The sequence below is a fragment of the Cetorhinus maximus genome, chromosome 9 (assembly GCF_964194155.1).
Source record: "Cetorhinus maximus chromosome 9, sCetMax3.hap1.1, whole genome shotgun sequence".
Lineage (NCBI taxonomy): Eukaryota > Metazoa > Chordata > Chondrichthyes > Lamniformes > Cetorhinidae > Cetorhinus > Cetorhinus maximus.
In genome coordinates this window covers 132,868,003-132,889,243 of record NC_135887.1, presented here as the reverse complement: position 1 = coordinate 132,889,243, position 21,241 = coordinate 132,868,003, and the positions used below count along the sequence as shown (strand labels likewise).

At 42.1% G+C, this 21,241-nt stretch overlaps 2 protein-coding genes across 2 annotated transcripts in view; one reads left to right on the top strand and one right to left on the bottom strand.

The window, feature by feature from the left end:
• The window catches only part of kif18a (kinesin family member 18A), a 106,719-nt gene extending 92,683 nt beyond the window's left edge, over nucleotides 1–14,036 (bottom strand). The window contains exons 1-4 of the mRNA XM_078549544.1: nucleotides 13,826–14,036; nucleotides 11,391–11,777; nucleotides 8,087–8,244; nucleotides 519–623 (exon numbers count right to left, since the gene is read on the bottom strand). Coding sequence (XP_078405670.1) covers nucleotides 519–623; nucleotides 8,087–8,244; nucleotides 11,391–11,712 — 585 coding nt within the window. The 5' untranslated portion in view covers nucleotides 11,713–11,777; nucleotides 13,826–14,036. The remainder of the gene's footprint in view (nucleotides 1–518; nucleotides 624–8,086; nucleotides 8,245–11,390; nucleotides 11,778–13,825) is intronic.
• A 527-nt stretch (nucleotides 14,037–14,563) lies between these two features.
• mettl15 (methyltransferase 15, mitochondrial 12S rRNA N4-cytidine) overlaps nucleotides 14,564–21,241 on the top strand; it is a 145,235-nt gene continuing 138,557 nt past the window's right edge. Inside the window, exon 1 of the mRNA XM_078549543.1 lies at nucleotides 14,564–14,973. Coding sequence (XP_078405669.1) covers nucleotides 14,653–14,973 — 321 coding nt within the window. The 5' untranslated portion in view covers nucleotides 14,564–14,652. The remainder of the gene's footprint in view (nucleotides 14,974–21,241) is intronic.

Sequence of the window (21,241 nt, the reverse complement as noted above, 5' to 3'; positions counted from 1 at the left end):
ATAATCAGTGTCTCATATTTGCATAAATCAGTTTTTTTTTGTCTGTAAGAAAGAAACTGAGAGAAGATTTGACAGGTGCTCAAAATCACCGGAGATCTAGACAGATTAGACAGAGAAATGGATCTCAGAGCACCAATTTAAGATGAATGGCAAAAGAATAAAATGGTGAGATTAGGAAAATGTTAATAAGCAAATGGTTAACATCTGAAATGCATTGTCTGAGGGGATGGTGGAAGCAGTTTCAATCATGACTTTCAAAAGGAATTGGATAAGCAATTGAAGAAGGACAATTTGCAGGGCCAGGGAGTGGGACTTGCTATGTTGCTCTTGCAGAAAGCCAGCAGGCTGAATGGCCTCCTTCTATAATTCTATCTAGGCTGCTTTATCAGATTCAATGCTCCACTTGACAAAGGAGGTCTTCTGCACCACATTTAGAATGTTCATTCCAAAACTAGGTCAGGGGAAAAGAAATTCTCAATATGGCTTAATTAAATGATAGTTTTCTTTAAAAATAGTACCTTATGTAGTGTTAACCCCTGGACAATAACTCCACTTTGAGCGTCCTCTCGCACTGCCAGCGATCTGGAATTCGTCAATAGGTCTCGGACCTCCTCATTGTACACCTCGAAAAAAAAATCAAGTTTTAGAATTAAGATAGAAGCTCCATTTCACATTTCTGTGCTATGTAAAGAGGATGTGTCCAGCATTCCCCAACCCTCCCATGCCAATTTCCTTTATTCCCCACTTCCATTGCTAAGTGGAGAGTTCAATCCAGTCTTCATTCGAAGTTTGTTTGCATGCATCTGCAAAAGTTAAGGCACAATGATCAGGAGTGAGAATGATCATAAATGTAAACTCGTAATGTAAATTTGCCGAATGAGGCAAAGTAAATTATTATTGGCTACACCTCAGAAGACAATCATTCCTTGCTTGCATGAGTCTGAAATTGAAGCCAATTTAGGATCTGCAGACTTTATGGCACATAGGACATTTGTCGTCATTTGGGATGTCTGGTCGTGTGTTATTAACTCTGGTCACAGCATGTTCTTTTCGCCACTCTCGTTTTCCCTCTTCAATGTCGTCGTTGGGTCTCAAGATGCTGGGATCCTTCCCACAGACTCTGGTTTGATCCCATGCTGGTTTTTCAGCACACTCCTGAAGCCCTTCCTCTGTGTTCTGGTGTAACTGCCCTGACTGAACTGGGAGAAGATGACATACTTTGGGAGCCTAATATCCCACAACCAACAATCTGACCAACCCAGTGAAGCTGATGGTGGATAATCATAGCCTCAATGATTGTGATGCCGGCTTATGAAGGGACACTGATGTTGTTGGGGCATTTGTCCTCCCACTTTATTTTTTAAGATCTTCCACAGTCAGTGTTAACGGTGTGACTCCAATGACTTGAGGTACCTCCTGTAGTTGTCTATGTTCCAGTCCCATACAGTAAGATAGGGATTACAACCACAAAGTAGACTACGAGCTTGGTTTCAGTTTTGATTTTACAATCTCCAAACACTCTTCCTTAGGTGACCAAAGGCTGCACCAGCAGATTTCAAGCGATGCTGGATGTCAATGTTAGCCTTCTGTGAAAGATCGCTTCCAAGGTACCGGAAGTGGCCCACATTTTCCAGGCACTTGTCATGAATCCTAAATCAATGGGGCTGGGCATGTGCAGTTGGAGGTTGCTGATGGAGGACTTTGGTCTTCTGAATGTTGAGTGCCAGTTCCATCTTCTTGTATGCCTCAGTAATTATATCAATTGATTCTCTGGAGATCTGTTTCTGACACAGCACTTACCAAGGGCGCATCATCAATGTATTGTTGGAGCTCAATAACTGAGGTCAAGATGGGCTTGGCTTTTGATTTGAGTACCAAGATTAGTTTACCATCCATTCAATAAATAAGCTGCACTCCAGCAGGTAGCTTGTCCCTAGTCAGATGGAGCATAGCAGCAGCTAGCCAATATACACTAAAGCAGGAGGCGGCCATTCGGTCCATCAAGTCTGCAGTGGCTCTCTGAAACAGCATTCCATCGAGGTCCCACTTCCCTGTCTTATCACCGTAACCTTGCACATTATTTCTTTTCAGGCAGCAGTTCAATTCCCTTCTGAATACCTTGACCGAACCTGCCTCCACCACCATTTCAGAAAGTTTGTTCCAGGCTCCAACCACCCTCGGTGAAAATTTTTTTCCCCACACATTACATTTACTCCTTCTACCAATTATTTTGAATCTGTGCCCTTTAGCTCTTGATGTTCTTTTGAGTGGGAACAGTTTCTCACTATTCACCCTGTCCATACCCCTCAGGATCTTGAACACCTCTATCAAGTCTCCTTCCAGCATTCTTTTCCCTAAGGAAATGAATCTCAATCTCTCCAATCTATCCTCATAGCTTACAGTTCTTTATCCCTGGAATCATTCTTGTGAATCTCCTCTGTACCCTCTCTAATGCCTTCACATCCTTCAAGTATGGCACCCAGTACTCCAAATGAGGCCTAACTAGTGTCTTATGCAAGTTCAACATGACCTCCTTACTCTTGTACTCAATGCCCCTATTAATAAAGCCTAAGATACTATATGCTTTATTAACTGCACTCTCAACATGCCCTGCCATCTTCACGACTTATAGACCGAGGTTCCCCTGTTCCTGCACCTCTTTTAGAGTCTCTCCCTTTATTTTATATTGTCTCACCATTCTTCCTGCCAAAACAGATCACCTCACACTTCTCTGCATTGATCTTCATCTGCCACTGTCTGCCCAATCCACCAACATGTCTATGTCCTTTTGAAGTTCAAGACTATTCTCATCACAGTTGACAACATTTTCAATCTTCGTATCATCTGCAAATTTTGAAATCATGCCCTGCACACCACAGTCTGGGTCATTAATATATAATCAGGAAGAGGAAGGGTCCCAACACTGACCCCTGGGGAACTCCACTGCAAACTTTCCTCCAATCTGAAAAACAACCATTTATCACCACTTCCTGTCACTCAGCCAATTTCTTATCCCAGTGCTTACTTTCCCTTTTATTCAAAGACCCAAAGTTTTACTCAAAGTCTGTTGTGTGGCACTGTATCAAATGCCTTTTGAAAATCGATATACACTGCATCAACAGGTTTTCCCTTATCAACCTTCTGTTACGTCCTCAAAAGACCCAAGCCAGAACCAGCTAACTCAGTACAGACCAAGTATTGAACCTGGCTCTCTTAGCTATAGGCCATTGCTCACTGGGTATATTTACTCAGCCATTGATGAACTTCATAGGACACTTCAGTGTCTGCACACAAACAGAACCAATCCCTGTATCTGACCTGGGGTGGGGGAGGGGGAAGCTAACTTACTTGAGCCCACTGTGCTTCTTAGATCCAAAAAAAATCTGCATGCTCAGATAACACTAAAACATTGTACTGATTATTTCTTACTAACAAAATGTGTACAAGACATTTCTTGACCATCAAACTGCATCTGATGTAGTGGAACTTTATTATAGGCCAATTTCTTGCAGCTTTTTGGCTCATTTGCAAATTTCTTCCAACAGAAAAGTCAACTTTTTTGGAATGGACAAAACAACTTCCTGCTCCAACCATAATCTCAAAGCAACCATTTCATCCTATTATGGGAAAATAAGACTTGGCAATCACACTTAAAACCTAAAGCCAGCCAATTCATCATCTGTCCTGAATTATACTCTGAAGGGCAATTAAACTGATTGAGTCAATCCTGCAGTTGCTTCACCAAGTAATTAAACTGAGCTGCTTACTTAACTTTTTAAAAATTCATTCATGGGAGGTGGGCTAAAAATTCATCTGCTCCTGTTTTTGGGTGGAGGTTGTAATTCGCGACCTGCCCATGACCGTTTACATCGTCAGGCAGCACGCAAACATCATGCTGCCTGCTCATTTACCCAAGGGGGCCTATCAATGATTGAGGCTAGCATTTGTTCCAGGTTGTCTTTAAGAGCTGGGGGCTCTGTTGCTCTTAAAGAGAGGCTGCACTGAATTACAGCAGACTGCTGCTAAATACTTTGCTGCATTTCTAAACAAGGGGAATGCCAGAAAGTGTGTTCCCGGTTTTATAGATACAGCACTAGAGGTGTTAATCATGGAGATAGAAGATGGAGAGAGGCCTTTTTTCCCCCCATTGGGGGCCAGGAGACACTTGAGGAATGCCTTCCAAAGGGAATTAAGAGCAGATGGCATGCGAGGTCAATGCCTGAAGTAGGACAGAGGATCTGGCAGCAGTGCGGGAAGTTTAAAGACCTCACAGGGGTGTTCAATGCCAATGAGTATATCTTCACATGACATCTGACATACAAACCACCAACCTCCCATACTACTTATTACTCACCCTAGCACGCAAGACTCCAATAATATTCACATACTTCACCTCACTCTCATATGCGCTCCAATTATGTCAGCCTCAAACCCACCTCTCGCAGGCTCCACAAACCTCTAGCTATTTAAGTATGAAAAACATCTACCAAACACATTGCAATACCATCACTGACATACTTCCCCTTCTCTTGCAGAACACGATAGATCCTAACGGGAGGGGGCAGGTACACCTTCATCCATCGAGCCTATTGGAGGCCATGGAGCTCCACATCATGGAGCTAGCAGTGACTGAGATTGTATCATCTGTTGTCGCTAAGAACATTGAGGCGAAATGATAGTTAATGCTTTAAGCACCTTCTCAATTACCTCTCCTGCTACCTGGCATGATGTGCAAGGTGCAGATGGTGTGACCAGGAAGCTCTGTTTCCCTCCTCAATTCAACCCTCCCTTTGTGATTTTGCACTTTCAGATATCCAAGAATTGCTACCTGGTCAGTCACAGAACAGGCAGGAGAAAAGAGACAACAATAAGGAAACATCGTCATTTACAGCTGACTTGACACTCAGCCACCAGTTCATATTCTGGCACTGTACCTAGTTTAGGGGCTGGGATAGAACCGGGGACTAAATGTGGCTTATCACCGGGCGTGAGTGAGCTGCAGCCAAGATAGGCAGAAGACAGTTCATATGCCAGCATCCCAGATGGCGAGGTCACGGGAGGGTGTTCTACTATAGGGAACTCAGATGGTGACTTCAATGGAGTGGCATACAGGGGAATATTGATGATGATGCACACAAAGGGTTAGTGCATTGGCAGGGGCTCCAGCCAGCCTCCTGTCACGGTTAAGGTACATGGAAGAGTATGGTTCCATATTGGCACAGGATATCATAAGAGCTTGGGGCCCATCCTTTCCATTGTGGTGGCAGCACTAACAGCCTCAACCATGATGGAGTATCTGATGGTCACCGTTTCAGCTTCTACAGCAGAACAGGCAAAAGACACCCAACATCTAAGTGCTGCAGTGGAAGCTCAGATGGATGCAATGATCCATGATTGCTGCCATGCAGGCCCTTGCAACATTCCAGTAATCTTTCCTCCAACAGATCACTAGGGTTGATGGAAGTGGCACTGTGGTGCATGAACCTACTGTCCTCTCTTAGGGTGACAGCATTCATGGTCCCTCTACTGCCACTTAGTACCCTTGATGATGCTTCTCAGCCAGTCAGGCCAAACTGCTGGTGCCCCAGCTGAAATAGTGCAGGCTGAAATAGGCCCTCAAGATCCAGAGCTACACAAAGACATCCTGTAAGGCCATGTGTGGATGGATCAGCAGTCATGCTAATGCTACTTGGACAGGCAATGGCTCTTGCCTGATAGGCACCAAGGGAATGTATAAAGGTTAATAGTTCATTTCTGTCTGTACAACTGGACATGTTGGATAAAGTTGTTAATGAGAAGGTTTTTGTGGCTGTCTTTTATTGCTGGATAGTGGCCAAGAGGACAATTACGTTCATCTGTGACTCTTCATCGCAGTGGGTCCACGGTGCTCAAGGAAAGTAGTTTTAGTTAAAGTGGAGTCCAAAAGACACAGACTGAATCTGCACCATGATGTTTCTTGTGGTTCTGCTTGTACACCCATCGTCCTTCTGTCTTTAGTCAAATGCACAGAAAGTGGTCCTCGTTTCTGAGCTTCTAGTCCCCTGTGGAGACCCGTGAAGGGTGAATGCATTGCAGCAGCTGTCAGGATAGTGAGCACTCAAGACAGGATTTATTGGGAGTAGTCCCACTCCCTGATCCTCTGGTCATGGCAGACTCTTCTCTCGTCAACCCTCCAATTTGGGGCATCTGCCACTCAGCCTCCCAGTTGCTGCAGACCCTTCTTGCTTAACCTCTCGCTCCCTTCCTCTTCTGAACTCTTGCTGTGAGCAAGGTCTCTGGCAAGGAGTGGCAAGAGGCAGGAAGAGCAGCTGTGACGTGCAGAAGGTAAGTCAGAAGCCAGAGAGCCAGCAACGAGAGGCTGGGTGACGAAGTGGCAGGAGCCACAAACTAGATGGTAGGCTGAGGGGAAGGGTCAGGTACAGGGTTCAAAATACACAAGGGTGGTGGACAAATTCATCCTTGAAGGCACCCCACCCCCCACACCTAAAAAAGAAAAAAATCATGAGAAAAGTCACCACCTGTAAAAATGAACACAGAATCTGCCAGGAGCTCTTTTCCAATTATGGATTTGGTCTCTCCCATGCTAACTGCTCCAGCTCCTCCAATCAGATTTCCTCTCCCCTACACATGCTGCTCCTCCAGAGACAGGGTCGATGATTGGAGAAGCTGCAAGGATGGGAGAGTGATCCTTTGATTGAAGGGGCTGCAGCAGTTATTCTGGCTAGTCCTGTTGCCACCATTGGGAGGAGGCTGTTTGATGAGAAAAGATTAGAAAACTCTGGTTAGTAGGGGAGTGAAGAACTCCAGTGGATTTAACACTGCTGGAGGACAAATCATTGGGCAAGGGTTATGAATCATCGTTGCTGTCGTCCTGTAAATCCAACCAGGGGACCAGCGACATTGCTATAATCTATCACTTCAAACATCACAGTGCCATGGTACTGGCAGCCATCATCCGCAAATAAGGAACTTAAATAATCAGAACACTGATAAACAGCAGCCCTATGGCAATTCGCAGGATTCAAGGAAGTTGAATTAATTGATTAAGAATCCTGTCAGACAGGGGATGAGTGTTTGTGTCATGTCGCAATAACAATGAAATTAAATGCCATATTGCTTATTACATTATACAATAATCTTACTTTTAAAACAGTGACTTCTCTGATCATCATGAGCAAAAACACTAAAGAAGCTGGACACCACCCTGGACAAAGCAGCCCACTTGATTGGTATCCCTTCCACAAACATTCACTCTCTCCACCACCGATGCACAGTAGCAGCAGTGTGTACCATCTACAAGATGCACTGCAGAAACTCACCAAGCCTCATTAGGCAGCAGCTTCCAAACCCACGACTGCCACCATCTAGAAGGACAAGGACAGCAGATAGATGGGAACACCACCACCTGAAGTTCCCCTCCAAGTCACTCGCCATCCTGGCTTGGAAATATATCATTGTTCTTTCACTGTCACTGCAGCAAAATCCTGAAACCCCCCTCCCTCTCAGCACTATGGGTGCACCTACACCACAGGGACTTCAACAGTTCACAACATTTCTCATCTTTCACCTGTTCAAGGCGGCAGCTCACCATCACCTTCTCAAGGGCAATTAGGGATGGGCAATAAATGCTGGCCTGGCCAGCAACATCCACATCCCATAAATGAAAAAAATGATGGATGCATATTAATGATAATAGATCTAAGAATAAGTTTTTTTGAACTGTAGATGCCGTTTTTTCATCTTTTAGAAAAATACCACATGCTATTAAAGAAAAATGTGCCCATGCTCCATTGAACTCAAAGGGAATCTCCTCACAGAACATATTCCATACTTAGCACAAGCAACCACAAGGGTAATTCAGTTTCATGCTTGCATCACCCATTAACATCAATTTTGGCTGCAGATTTTTTTAAGCTCTACAGCTTTTCATAACATGATAGGAAATGGTGAGTGTTATAGTGTTACAAAACCAGTGAAAAGTTTTCTCATAGGTTGACATAGGTTGCAAGTATAAGCATAAATTAATACAGTATTGCACGAGATTCAATATCAGATAATAAAATCTTCAAAAAATATTAAATCTCACCTCCAAATACGAGACTGCAACATCACAACATTTCTCATCTTTCACCTGTTCTATTCGATTGTATAATTCGTTCATAGTTCGATACATCACCCCAGGCTGTCCAGGTGATCCTAGCATGGTGTGCGTTTTCCCAGATCCTGTTGCACCATATGCAAAGACTACGTAAAGCAAGAGGACATTGTTACTATATGTTTATCAGGTGACAGTAGGTCTCATTATAATTGATTAGATTTCAAATAAATTAAAATTTAGTAATCAATTTTGTGTAGAGTTCATGCAAACTCCTTCACACCTCAACGGTCATCAATAAACTTTTGGAAAAATGTTTTGAATCAACAGAAATAAAAGAAACAAGTGAAAAGTTGAAAGTTAGTCTTTTTTTTGCTCCATACTCCTACGGTATTATGGAATAAGATAAAAATATATCTATTGACTTTTGAACTAAGACAGAAGAGATTAAGGGGTGTGGCAAGGCAGGAGGAATTCCTGTCTTTTTTTGATATTTCTGGTGGATTTCCTGTGGCTAGACATAAAACAAGATATCCAAATAAGAAAAATATTATGCAAGGTTTCTCACTTCCTTCCACCGAGCCTCAATTCCTGTTGCAACATTTTCATCACACTTTTTGTGTTGACGTTTTCCAATTATAAATTCCTTTGTCCTAGTGAGAATGGGAGCTTGACACTACTTGCACCTTCTGTCGCTGCGGGCATTGTAATGTCTCAATTTTGTACGTCCTAGCTCAATCTGTTTGGAAAACATCTATGTTTCAATCAACTCTACTTCTTAGTTTTCCAAATTTCGACAAGCCAATCTGTTTGACCTATAATAACATCAAACATTCAATTTTGTTGCACCACTTTTCAGACTTGTGGGAATATGCCTACGCCATACTTTAAATCACATTTTTGGCAAGATTCTATTCTCTATTGCAAACAGTCTTTTAAACTGCTCTCCTGACTCCTCTACCCATTAGTAAGAGAAGCTCACGGATTTCTTTGTTAATAAGATCGAGACGATTCAATTATCTACCTTCGCCGCATCCTTCCCTTCCAAAAATCCACCAGGCTAAACTTCTTCTGAAGTTCCCTACTGCCCTTCTCTGACTTATGTCCATGAGACCCATGCTTTGCTTCCTTAACCCTATTCCCATTAGACTACTGACCATCAAATTCCCCTCCTGGTGCTCATGTTAGCTGATATTGTTAAAGGTTCTCTCTCTTCAGAGAATTGCCCCTCTCTTCTTTAAACCTGTCACCATTATCCTGCTCCTCAAATAATCAAATCTTGACCCCACCATCCTTGCAAACTACCACCCCAACTCCAGCCTTGTTTATCCTTGAACATGTTGTCACTTCCCAATTCTGTGCCCATCTTTCCTAGAACTCTACCTTTGAATCCCTCCAATCAGGTTTCCACCCAGCTGCAGCACTGAATCAGTCAGTCATGAATGACATCCCAAGTGACCGTGACAAAGGTAAACCATCCCTCGTCCTTCACAACCTGTCTGCAGCCTTTGACAAGGTTCACCACAACATTCCCCCTCATGCCTCTCCACTGTTATCCAGCCGAGACTGCTCTCATCTGGTTCCATTATTATGTATCGAATTGTTGCCAAAGTATCACTTGCAATGTGCAATGGCTTCTCTTCCTGCTCCTGCACTGTTGCCTATGGCATCCTCCAAAGATCTATCCTCTGTCCCCTCCTATCTATATGCTGTCTCTCAACAACATTATCTGAAAGCATTAGTTTTCACATGCACACTGATGACATCCAGCTCTCCCTCACATTCTGCCTTCTTTGTTATGGAATCCATCTGCAGAGTAAATAGTCTCTCTTCATATCTACCCTAACAAGACCTGTAATAATTTTAAATAGCTTCATTCGATCAAACCTCAACCATTGAGGTGCTTCAGGCATATAAACACCTGCACATGTGGTCATCCAAGACAAAGAAAATGCAGGACATCCCAAACTGCGCATTATGGGTTTCAGCTGCCCCTCCCACATTAAACTGTCTCTAAGAAATCTATTCAAAAAAAAAATAGAAAAATTTAAATGGTTTAACCCAAGCGTAATTTTCAGCCAATTGCAACTCAAGCCTCAGCTTCAGCCAAGGCTCTCAAAATATTTATTGGAAGAAATTTGCACATCATGGACTTTTTTGCAGCTAATTAAGGAGAAATAGGAACCATGCAATATGCTAATAGTATGTACCATGTGATTCAACTGCTCTTCCAGAATTCCCCAGATTCGAGATCAAATCCAATGTATCCACTATCTTTGTGACCTGTCAATTTTAGTCCTATTAATTTCAGCAGTTATATTTATTTATTAATAGTAAATTTCTTTAAGCTCCTCATTCTTGCTGGACTTTTAGACACCCTCCACTATTTCCTGAATGTTGTGGATCTTCTACCATGAACACAGATGCAAAATATTTGTTTAAAATCTCTGCCATTTCTTATTTTCCATTTTCTCCTTTCTCTGCCTGCAAGGTGCTCATCCCTTTTTTACATCTGTTTTCAAACCTCTTGCTTGTTTACTTTTATGTTCCTTTCTCTTACTTTATCTTCTTGGTTATCCTTTGCTGAATTCCAAAATCCTTCCAATCTTCAGGCTTACTTTTTTTTGGCAACATGACAAGCCTCTTCCTTTCACCTATCTTTAACTTCTCTTGTTAGCCAGGATAGGACTACTTTTCCCATGGAGCTTTTAAATCCTCAAGGAAGAACATGTGTTGCAATTTATGAATTAATTATTTAAAATTTTTGCTGTTGCTTATATCTTTTAATCTAACCTTAGCCAACTTGCCTCTCATACCCATGTAGTTGGCTTTTATCAGATTTAAGACCCTTAAGCATAATAATCACTCTCAAACTCAGCCTAAAATCCCATATTATGATAACGCTTTCTGAGAGGTCCCTTTGCTATTAAGGCTATTAATTAACCCTTTCTGATTTCATAATACCAGAACTAAATAGCTTGTTCTGTAGTTGGTTTCTCGACATACTGACCTAGAAAACTACCTTGTATACATTCCATGAGCTCATCCGCCACACTATTACCGCAAATTTAGTTTGCCCAGTATATAAAGATTAAAAGTCCTCATGATTACGGTATTGACGTTGCTACATGTGCATCTAATTCCTTGTTTATATTCTTCCCAACACTACAAATGCTGTTTGGAAGCATATAAACTACTCCCACCAGTGTTGTCTGCCTCTTGTTTCTTAGCTCCACATATTTCTATAAAAACATCTCAAATAAATTTAAGAAATAGGAATTATTTAATACTTCACCTGTACAGTTATATCCATTAAAAACACTCTCTAGTATTGATTTTGTTTCTTCAAATATATCCGACTGTGAGCAGTTATCACCAAAAACTCGGTCAAAGACAAATTGGAGATCCTTGTTTTTTCTTTTGTTTAAGTCACGGCGCTGAACTTTACAGCCATATGAATAATTAATTTCTTCCACTTTGGGATCAAAAACCAACATGTGCTTATCAACTACATGTGCAACTTTGTGGTGCCTTCCATTTTGCTCTCTTGAATTTTCAGGCCGGACACGGATAAAAACCTTTACATGATTACACATATCATTTTCAGTGGAAGGCATTATGGCACACTCAAGTGTTCCTCTTGATAAGAGTCCGTTTCAAATGTAACTCATTCACTTCTTTCCTGCAAGAATTAGAAACAAAAGTAGATTTATGAAGTCTCATTATTGCATTACAGGAAACAAGAATTACCCAAAGTCGAGCTTCAATGGCAGGACAAGTAGACGAAAGATGACCCAACAAAAGTTGGTGATCCACCAACATAATCATAAATAGATTTGTCTGTTCTATTTGGGTAACAATTATATATTTGAAGATACATGTAAAAGGCATGCTCAAAATGTTTCCTTCTGTAGAAAGGCACTGCACTAGGTTGCACTGAATGACACCAGTTTATGGATTAACAAGTTTTACAAGGAAGAGAACCATCAACAAAAATAAAAGTATTACTTCTACGTAAAAAAATACTTACAAACGCTCAATTTGATGAGTGGGAAACAGTCACTTAGGATAACCAATTTAAATTAGGAATAATATTGCTCCAATTAAGTAGGTTGAGACAAATTTAAGTTTTTGTTCTGGAAGATCCAAACAAACTATTTTCAACCACCCCCACCGCTTACAAGTTCTTAAAATGCAATACTTTTAGAAGTCAGGAAAACCAAACAACAACTGTCCCTCATTCAACCAAAATGATTCGGTGTTAGAAAATGAAGTCTATTTTAGCATACAACACACTTAGACAATAAGCATTACTGCACATTTTTGAATTTCTGTAGAAGGGAAAAATGTAGCATTGGATTGAAAGGTGGCAAAGGTGTAATTCCTTTACAAACAGCCAGGAAATTATAGGTCAATTAATCAACATGCAGCTGAGGAGAGATTTAAAAATAAAGCACTGGATATGAATTGCAAGACCCATATAGCAACGGTAATGCACATGCAATTATGGGAATGAGGTAACATGTGTTGAAATAGTTGGAGAGCAGAAAGTACACAGTGGGGTCAATAAGAATTTTCAGACTGGAAGGTGAAATGTTCAGTGAGGCCTCTGCTGGGTACACTTGCGAAGAGAAACAGAAAATTTATGGCACAGGAGGCGGCTATTTGGTTCACTGTGCCTGTAATTTGGGTTTAAAAATTGAGGGAGCAATACAAAAAATTTCTGATGACACCATATTGGAAGGTATGGGAGAACAGGATGGAAATTGTATAAAATTGCAGAGGAATGTAGTTGGGTTAGTGAGGTGGGTAGACAGGTGGCAGATGCAGTCCAAAGCATTACAATTTGAAAGTAAGAACTGAATAAGTTTGAAAATGAAGCAGAGGGGCCTTGGTGTGCCTGAACACAGGTCACTAAGTCTGGCAGCGTAAAAGGTCACAAGAAAGGTAAATAGGACCCTGTGAATTGCATCAAGGTATAGAATATTCAAAAACCAAGACCTAAATTAGGCCACAAGTAGTCTGTACAATTTTGGTCAGTTTATAATAGAAGCAAAATAAGATGTGGTGTAAATTCATGAAAACAGTAACAAGCTGAGATGACAGTTATAGGGGGGATTAAAAGGTACGCCTGGAGGTCTCAATACATGGTTTGCCTCCACGGTCCGGCCAACACACCCATCCTTGTGACATGCTGCCTTCCAATGCCAATTGGAAAGCGAATGGATGATGCTTGACTGACAGCCAAACAATCCCCCCACCCACACCCCTCAATTCTCAAACTTCTTTATATCTAGTAAGTGTTCAAAGGGAATTAAAACTTTAACAATTTCTTTGTAATGTCCAGATGATTCTCTCCCCCCCCCCCCCCCCCTCCCTCTGCAGGGTTGCAGGAGATTGATACTCAAATCTCAGGGACTCCAGGCCAATCCTGGAGGGTTGGCAACCCTACCCACAAGGTTCCAGGTTCAAGTCCCACTCTAGGGCTATATATATATATATAAAAATCAAGGCTGACACTCCAGTGCAGTACAGGAGGAGCACTGCATTGTCCGAAGTGCCGGCTTTCGGATGAGACGTGATAACCGAGGTCTCTTTAAGGAGGACGGGGAAGCCGCCACACCCCCCCCCCCCCCCCCCCCCCCTAACGTTTGTTCTTTAACATCACACACACCAAAAAAAAGACCAAAATTATCAGGTCTTTACCACAATAGCAGAAACCCGACTCACCAACTCCTCTCTTTACCGGGCCGGGCCGGCCCGCCCGCTCCCACGGTCTGTTGTGGAGGGTGGGGTGATTCGGGAGCTTCGCGCGCGCCTACAGAATTTAAACCCCAACCGTCGCCGGGGCGGCCGGCCTCCCCATTGGCTGGAGGCGAGCCGCCCGCTCCAATCCGGATTGGTGGGTGGCCTGACGTCAGCGCGTCGCCACGGCCGCGGCCCCGGACGAAGGGGGTCGGAGGGGGGTGGTGGTGTCCCCTCGATTACCGTCCGGCTGACAACAACTCTGGGTTCCCCCAAAAAAATCTTTTACCCTCATTCACAAAACAAATTTGTCAACAAGTTTCCTCCCCTCCCAATCATCTATTTTAACATTTTCCATTCGCAAGAAACCAAAAGAAAAAAACAATCGTGGGTTATAAAACATGCCATTCAAGGAAATATTAAGGCCGACCATTTTGAGTAAATAATTCAGCGTCTGAGGGGGTTTGTTTTAAATTTTATGATGATGGCGGTGGACAAGACATTAGGTTTTTTTTTTAAACACCTTTTTTGAGGTGTAAAGTTGGCGGCGGCGGCCAAGGGAAAGGGTGAGTTGTCGACGGGGGTCTTTTTTTTTTGGGAAGTTGCCGGATTTCCTTAGTTACCGCCGGAAAGTTCGGGCGGAATTTCGGGCGGAAGGGGGTTTGCGCCGATTTTCGATTGTCATCCGGCCGCTTGTTTCCCGCTCTCCCCCTCCCCCCGCCCCCTCACTGATCCGTTAGGACAGGGCCCGTCGTCCAAGGGATTTTTCCTCCTCCTCCTCCCCTCATAACCCGGGCTAAAGACTGAATATCATGACCTGCTGGGGGTCGGTGAACCGTTGCCTGAGAAGCTGCCAGTTGGTCAGGGGGATTCCCCCCTCCATCAACCCCGGCCCCTGCCGCTGCTGGAGTCCGCCTCCTCTCGCCTGCAGAGACCTCTCCTCCCCCTCGGCCCCTGGACAAGTTCACCGCGCCGAGGGCCCAGTCCCAGGCCCCAGCTCCGGCTCCCTGGACCTGGCAACCGACTCGGAAGACTCAAGAAGCCCCAGGGGCAAAAGCTCACCACCCCTGGGTTGGCACAAACCCGTCATGGCCAAGGAGGTTATTCATTACTTGTCACCCAAACCAGGGCAGGTGAGTCCAGATTTTGTGCCAGATTAAGTCACCATAAATATAAAAACAAAAAAAAACTACTGCGGATGCTGGAAATCCAAAACAAAAACAGAATTACCTGGAAAAACTCAGCAGGTCTGGCAGCATCGGCGGAGAAGAAAAGAGTTGACGTTTTGAGTCCACACGACCCTTCAACAGAACTGAGTAAAGTTAGGAGAGGGGTGAAATATAAGCTGGTTTAAGGTGGGGGGAGAGAAGTTGAGGGTGGGGTGGTTGTAGGGACAAGCAAGCAGTGATAGGAGCAGATAATCAAAAGATGTCACAGACAAAAGGATCAAAGAGGTGTTGAAGGTGGTGATATTATCTAAGAAAAGTGCTAATTAAGAATGGATGGCAGGATACTCAAGGTACAGACAGCTCTAGTGGGGGTGGGGTGCTCTCTTGCCCACATGTCTGTCCTTGGCTTGCTGCATTGTTCCAGTGAAGCCCAACGCAAACTTGAGGAACAGCACCTCATCTTCTGACTAGGCACTTTACAGCCTTCCGGGCTGAATATTGAATTCAACAACTTTAGATCTTAAACTCCCTCCCCCCATCCCCACCCCCACCCCCACCCCGTTTCTTCCCCCTCCCTTTTGTTTTTTTCAATAATTTATATAGATTTTTCTTTTCCCACCTATTTCCATTATTTTTAAATCTACAACTAATACCTTGTCAGTCTTTCCACCCCACCCCCACTAGAGCTGTACCTTGAGTGTCCTGCCATCCATTCTTAATTAGCACTTTTCTTAGATAATATCACCACCTTCAACACCTCTTTGATCCTTTTGTCTGTGACATCTTTTGATTATCTGCTCCTATCACTGCTTGCTTGTCCCTACAACCACGCCACTCTCAACTTCTCTCCCCCCACCCCCCACCTTAAACCAGCTTATATTTCACCCCTCTCCTAACTACACTCAGTTCTGTTGAAGGGTCATGAGGACTCGAAACGTCAACTCTTTTCTTCTCCACCGATGCTGCCAGACCTGCTGAGTTTTTCCAGGTAATTCTGTTTTTGTTTAAGTCACCATAAAGTTTGTCACCAATCATGATGACCCTTCCCACCCCCCCACCTATTAATTCATCCGCTTTTAATATTTTATTGCTGTCATATTTGGCCCTGTGATCCCACTGGAGTCTGAGATAATGGGTAGTGCAGAGCTTGGTTGCACTGGTGTGGCTGAAGCTTTTTGTCTTTCACTCATCAGGATAAATGTAAGAATGTCAAAAGTTTGAAATTTGACATTCTTGAGTTTGTTCTGATGAGTGCAAGAGGAAAAGCTTCAGCAACCCGTCTCTCTTTTCAGCGATAGTCTAGTTATTACTGCGCAAATACATACAATAACCTGGGATTGGTTTTGAAAGTGACGATTACTGGTTTGAAATTAACACATGCTATCAAGGGCCAAATATTGATTTGACATGACAATTATTTCTAATCATTTGAAGTGTGTTTCTTTCAGTGCAATACTTTCCCCACACAGGTGTTTGTAAAAGCAGTATGCTTTGCAGATGAGGGTAAATGCTTTTTCAAAAAAATCACTGAGTAGGTCAGATAGTGTACGTGGTGAAAAGAACAGGATTAACTTTTCAGATCAATGACCTTTCAACAGAACTTGAAGATGTTAGCGGTTAACAATTTTCAAGCAAGTACAGAGCCAGGGGGAGCAAAAAACAGAACAGGTAGGGTGGAAGGCAGGAACAATTATGGTGCAAGACAGAATAGGGCGGTAATGGAACAAGTAAAGAAACTAAGATGGCCTCCAAGGAGCTGTAAACTCTTACAGCAGAATAGCAGAGGGCGTGGGGGAATGGGAGGCATGGAAAATCTGGCAAAGGGGAGAAGACTCCCATGGTCCGCAGATGAACCGGAGAAAGGTGGGTAGACAGCATGAGGGCGAACCAACTTCACTAACCATGTACCCTTGGCAGACCACCGGCATAGCAACCAACCTCCAATGCATAGGAAGCCACATTGCAAACAGTGAATCCAGTAGGAGTGTTTGGGGCTCCAGACGTTGGGAAGGGAGGAATTGTTGCAACTCTTGCACTTGCATGTGAAGGTCCTGAGGAAGGGGAATAGGTGTTGGGGGGGAATGGTGATAGAAAAGTGGACCAGGTTGTCATGGAGGCAGTGGTCACTTCAGATTAGGTATTCGGTTTAATTTGTTTCCTACATTTGTTTCAATGCTAACCGTCATAAGAGAGTCTTGCAGTGTCAGTTCAAACCTACAGCAGTTTTTGATTTAAAGAATTTTCACTTTGCTTTGCATAAATAAATGTGTATTTATTGTAATACAGTTCAATAAATGCAGGTATTACTTGAAAAGTATTATATTATAATTGTGCATCTGTGTGCACTTCTCATCAACTTTTTTCATTATAAATGTCTATGTCCATTTTTTATTATGGAAACTAGAAATGTAAACTTGTCATATTAATTGTACCCTCCTGACAGAGGAGATTCTACAGTGCTATTACTAATGGGAGATTATAATTAGAGTGTAACAAGTTGACATTGGTAGTCTCTACTATAAATATACTAATTTATCATTCCAATATAAAAGAACAAAATTACTTTTGAAATGGGGGCAGAATTATTCCTGCTTGTCATCATTAAATTAATGCCCTTCGCCACCATCCTCTTGTAAGTATACAAGAAAATGATCTTTAATTCTCTTGTGACTATGCCCCAATTTTATGCCTAATCGTTTTTCCAACTGTTTGTTTGTTGTATTTTGTCCTTACTGCATACGTACTGGTTTGTCAAGCAGAATAGTGAGTGAGATTGGAGCTTTTTCTGGGTGGAAGGAAATGAAAGACTAATGTAAAAGCTCTTAAACTTAGGCTCAGATTGTTACAGTTTTGGTAGAGGTAATTTTTGCAGTGGGAGAATATGTGATTTATGGGGAGTATAGTATTTACTCCTGTCAATTCAAAATCATGACTTCCATTTAAAATTGTTATATGGCAGAATCAGTGCAGAAGAGGCCCTTTGGTCCATCGAGTCTGCACCGACACGTGAGAAACACCTGACCTACCCACCTAATCCCATTTACCAGCACTTGGCCCATAGTCTTGAATGTTATGACGTGCCAAGTGCTCATCCAGGTACTTTTTAAAGGATGTGAGGCAACCCACCTGCACCACCCTCCCAGGCAGTGCATTCCAGACTGTCACCACCCTCTGGGTAAAAAGTTTTTCCTCACATCCCCCCTAAACCTTCTGCCCCTCACCTTAAACTTATGCCCCCTTATGACTGACCCTTCAACTAAGGGGAACAGCTGTAGAAACAGTTTCTACTGATTTTCAAAGTATTCATGTTTTGTAAACAATTGAGTTGTGTTTGATTACCAGCACCAAGCATTCACAGGTAACTGCATTCCTTCCTCTTCCCTGACCCTTTCACTGATAAAAGCACTTTGGATCTGATATTATTTCAACAGCTATGTATAATATAAGCGGAGACGACATACCTCATCATATTGCATTTCACTAATTTGTTGAATTATTTAGGTTATTCTGAAAGTTTCATAACAGTTTAGGGGAATAAGTGAGAGGAGTAGCAGACCTGTGAGGCCCAAAAGGAGAGACAAAAGTATTGGCACTTGGTTCAGGTCAGCAGCTAAAATACACACAAGAATGAGCACCTAGCATTTTGGGTTCAATAGTTTAGCAGAAATTAGGTGAGACATTCCTCATAAACAGAGACAATATGAAACAGTTGACAATTGAAACTCATATGGGCCAGGACACTAATGTGTAATTCATCCAAGGTATGGACAGTGTGCCATCAGCATGAAGAAGCCACTGGCCAAGTTCCGAGTCCGTGTTGGAGAGGATAGGATCCAGTAGTTATCTGGGAGAGCAGAATATCAGCTGAGGCACTGATGAAGTTTGCCCAGCGATGGGAAGGAACCAGGACAGATTGTTGTTCAGGTGTTGGCATTACACAATAATAGATCAGCGTAGGAGCAAGGATTCATAGGAGTGAAACCAAGGGACAAGCAAAATGAAGATGAGGGAGAGCCAGGTGTGGGTGAGAATTAAATCCAATCAATACAAACAAGAAAAATGAGTCAAAAGAAAAGAGGAAGGAAAGTGAGAAGCAAATAAGATTGGGAGCAGCAGCGGGCGTGTGACAGGCTAGTCAAATCCGGTCACAACAATGTCTTGAAGTTCTGAAGGCAGTGTGAAGCCGAATAGGATCAACGGCTACAAAGCAAACATCATTGAGCAGCATGAGTGCAGGGCTACTAGAATAAGCGGTAGATCAGCATCGTAGCACTGATGTATATAGCATAGTGCAGCTTCTTGGAAATCAGGACCAGAGCAGTTCAGTACAGAACAAACAGGGTCAGTGGATGGACAATGGGCTTTAACTTCAGCTCCAATTCGTAGGTTGAGCTAAAATATATCCAGTATTGAGGGCAAGGGATGCGAAGCAGTGGGGTAAAAGACAACGGGGAGGGGCTGCCATGAATAGACCTCAGTGGGAGAAGTCAGTCTGGGTGCCATTTTCAGTGGAAAACCTAAACATTTAAAAATATGCATTCAGTGTAATTTACTTTATGTATTTGTTTCAACGTTAAGCATCAGTGAGTTTTACAATGCCAATTCACCTTATACATCTCAACACCAAGCTGCAAAACAGGACCCCTGCAAGATGACTTGTATTCTGCTTCACATAGATCAGTGGTACATTCATTTTCACATTTTTAACAGTTGATTTCAATGCACAACATGAAATTGATCAAAATATTCCACCACTTATTCTCCCAACCCCTTTATTTCGTCATTGTAGAGGCGATTTTATTTGGCAGAAATGGTCTTGACTACATTAAAATTATTGTTCCTATGTAAAATTTAGTCCAATGTTCCTGGCAGGCACTGGTTTCCTATTGATCTTAACTTCAGCAAAACTTAGAAATAAATATCTTTGTACTCAACTTGCTAAGGAGAATGCAGTTTTTCATAAAAGGCCAGTTTTTTTTGTCTGTTATCAGACTTTGATGATCCTAAAATGGTACTCAATAATGAATTTAAATGTGTGTTGGATGTTGGCCTTTTATATTGACTACAAAATATGTATTCTGGCGTATTTCTTTTGGTAATGTACTTCACAAACATGAGCATTGGTTAAAAGAGACCATAAGTGTGAAGTTTATTTTGATTTGTGCTCTTTTTCTCCAAATTTCTCTGAAAAAGGCAAAAACAGGACTTTGGCTGAGTATGATTCTTATTGATGCAACTGCAGCTCATGTAATCTTCCAGCACTTTCTGATGTTTTGTATTTATTCATGTTTAAAGTCAGCATACAGAGGCACTGAGTGAATTTTTGTAAAGGACTTATCAGGAAATCAAAAACTTTTACGATAAACTCCTGTTTGAAATGAGATTTGTGATTCATCAGCACCTTCTTCAGTTACTGGTAGACACATAAAATGCACTTTATTGGGAGGTATGTAAACTGAGAAACTAAAATATTCATTGTTCACATCCAAACCTAACAGTTAAGAAGTTTTTATAAAGAACGCTTGCTTGCTTTTTGCAAAATCATGGGAATAGAGAATATGCAGTACGTCTGGTATCTATTATTATTGCTGAAAAAAGAGACATGTCTAAGCTTTTCGTCTTGCACTCATCTGGACACTCAAGAATTCCCAGTGTCCTGATGATTGCAAGACAAAAAGCTTAGACATATCTCTTTTTTCAGTAAGACTCAAGTTCTGTACTACCAAACTTATAAACTTATAGCTTATAAATGGATGTATCATTTTACTATTGTCCTTAATGTAGATTCAGCAGAATAGAAGGGGGGATTTTGCGAAATTGCAACTTGTCAATTGGATTTGTAGATTATTCATAAAAGCCTTTGATTTCTTAATCTTTCCATTTGGTTTAACTGTGACACGCTCTATCTTTTAAAGCAACAATGATTATTGCATTTAGGAATAACATACTGTACTAATTTGACCCAGTTTAGAGAGGTGTATTGTAAATATTTGAAAATAGTCTCGAGATCAAAGAAATGAACTTGCAATATGCAGGAGCAGGGATTATTGTATATGAGGTGGCCAAATAGACTGAAGTATTGAAGTTATTTTATTAAAAGAAAGATGTGTAGCTCTTTTCTAAAGTTCTATGTGTGTTAACATTACTTTTATGTTTCCTAATTTTTGCAATTTTGAAGACTCCCACGGTTACAAAAGAGACTTTCTTTAATGCCTTTTGTAGTTAATATGCC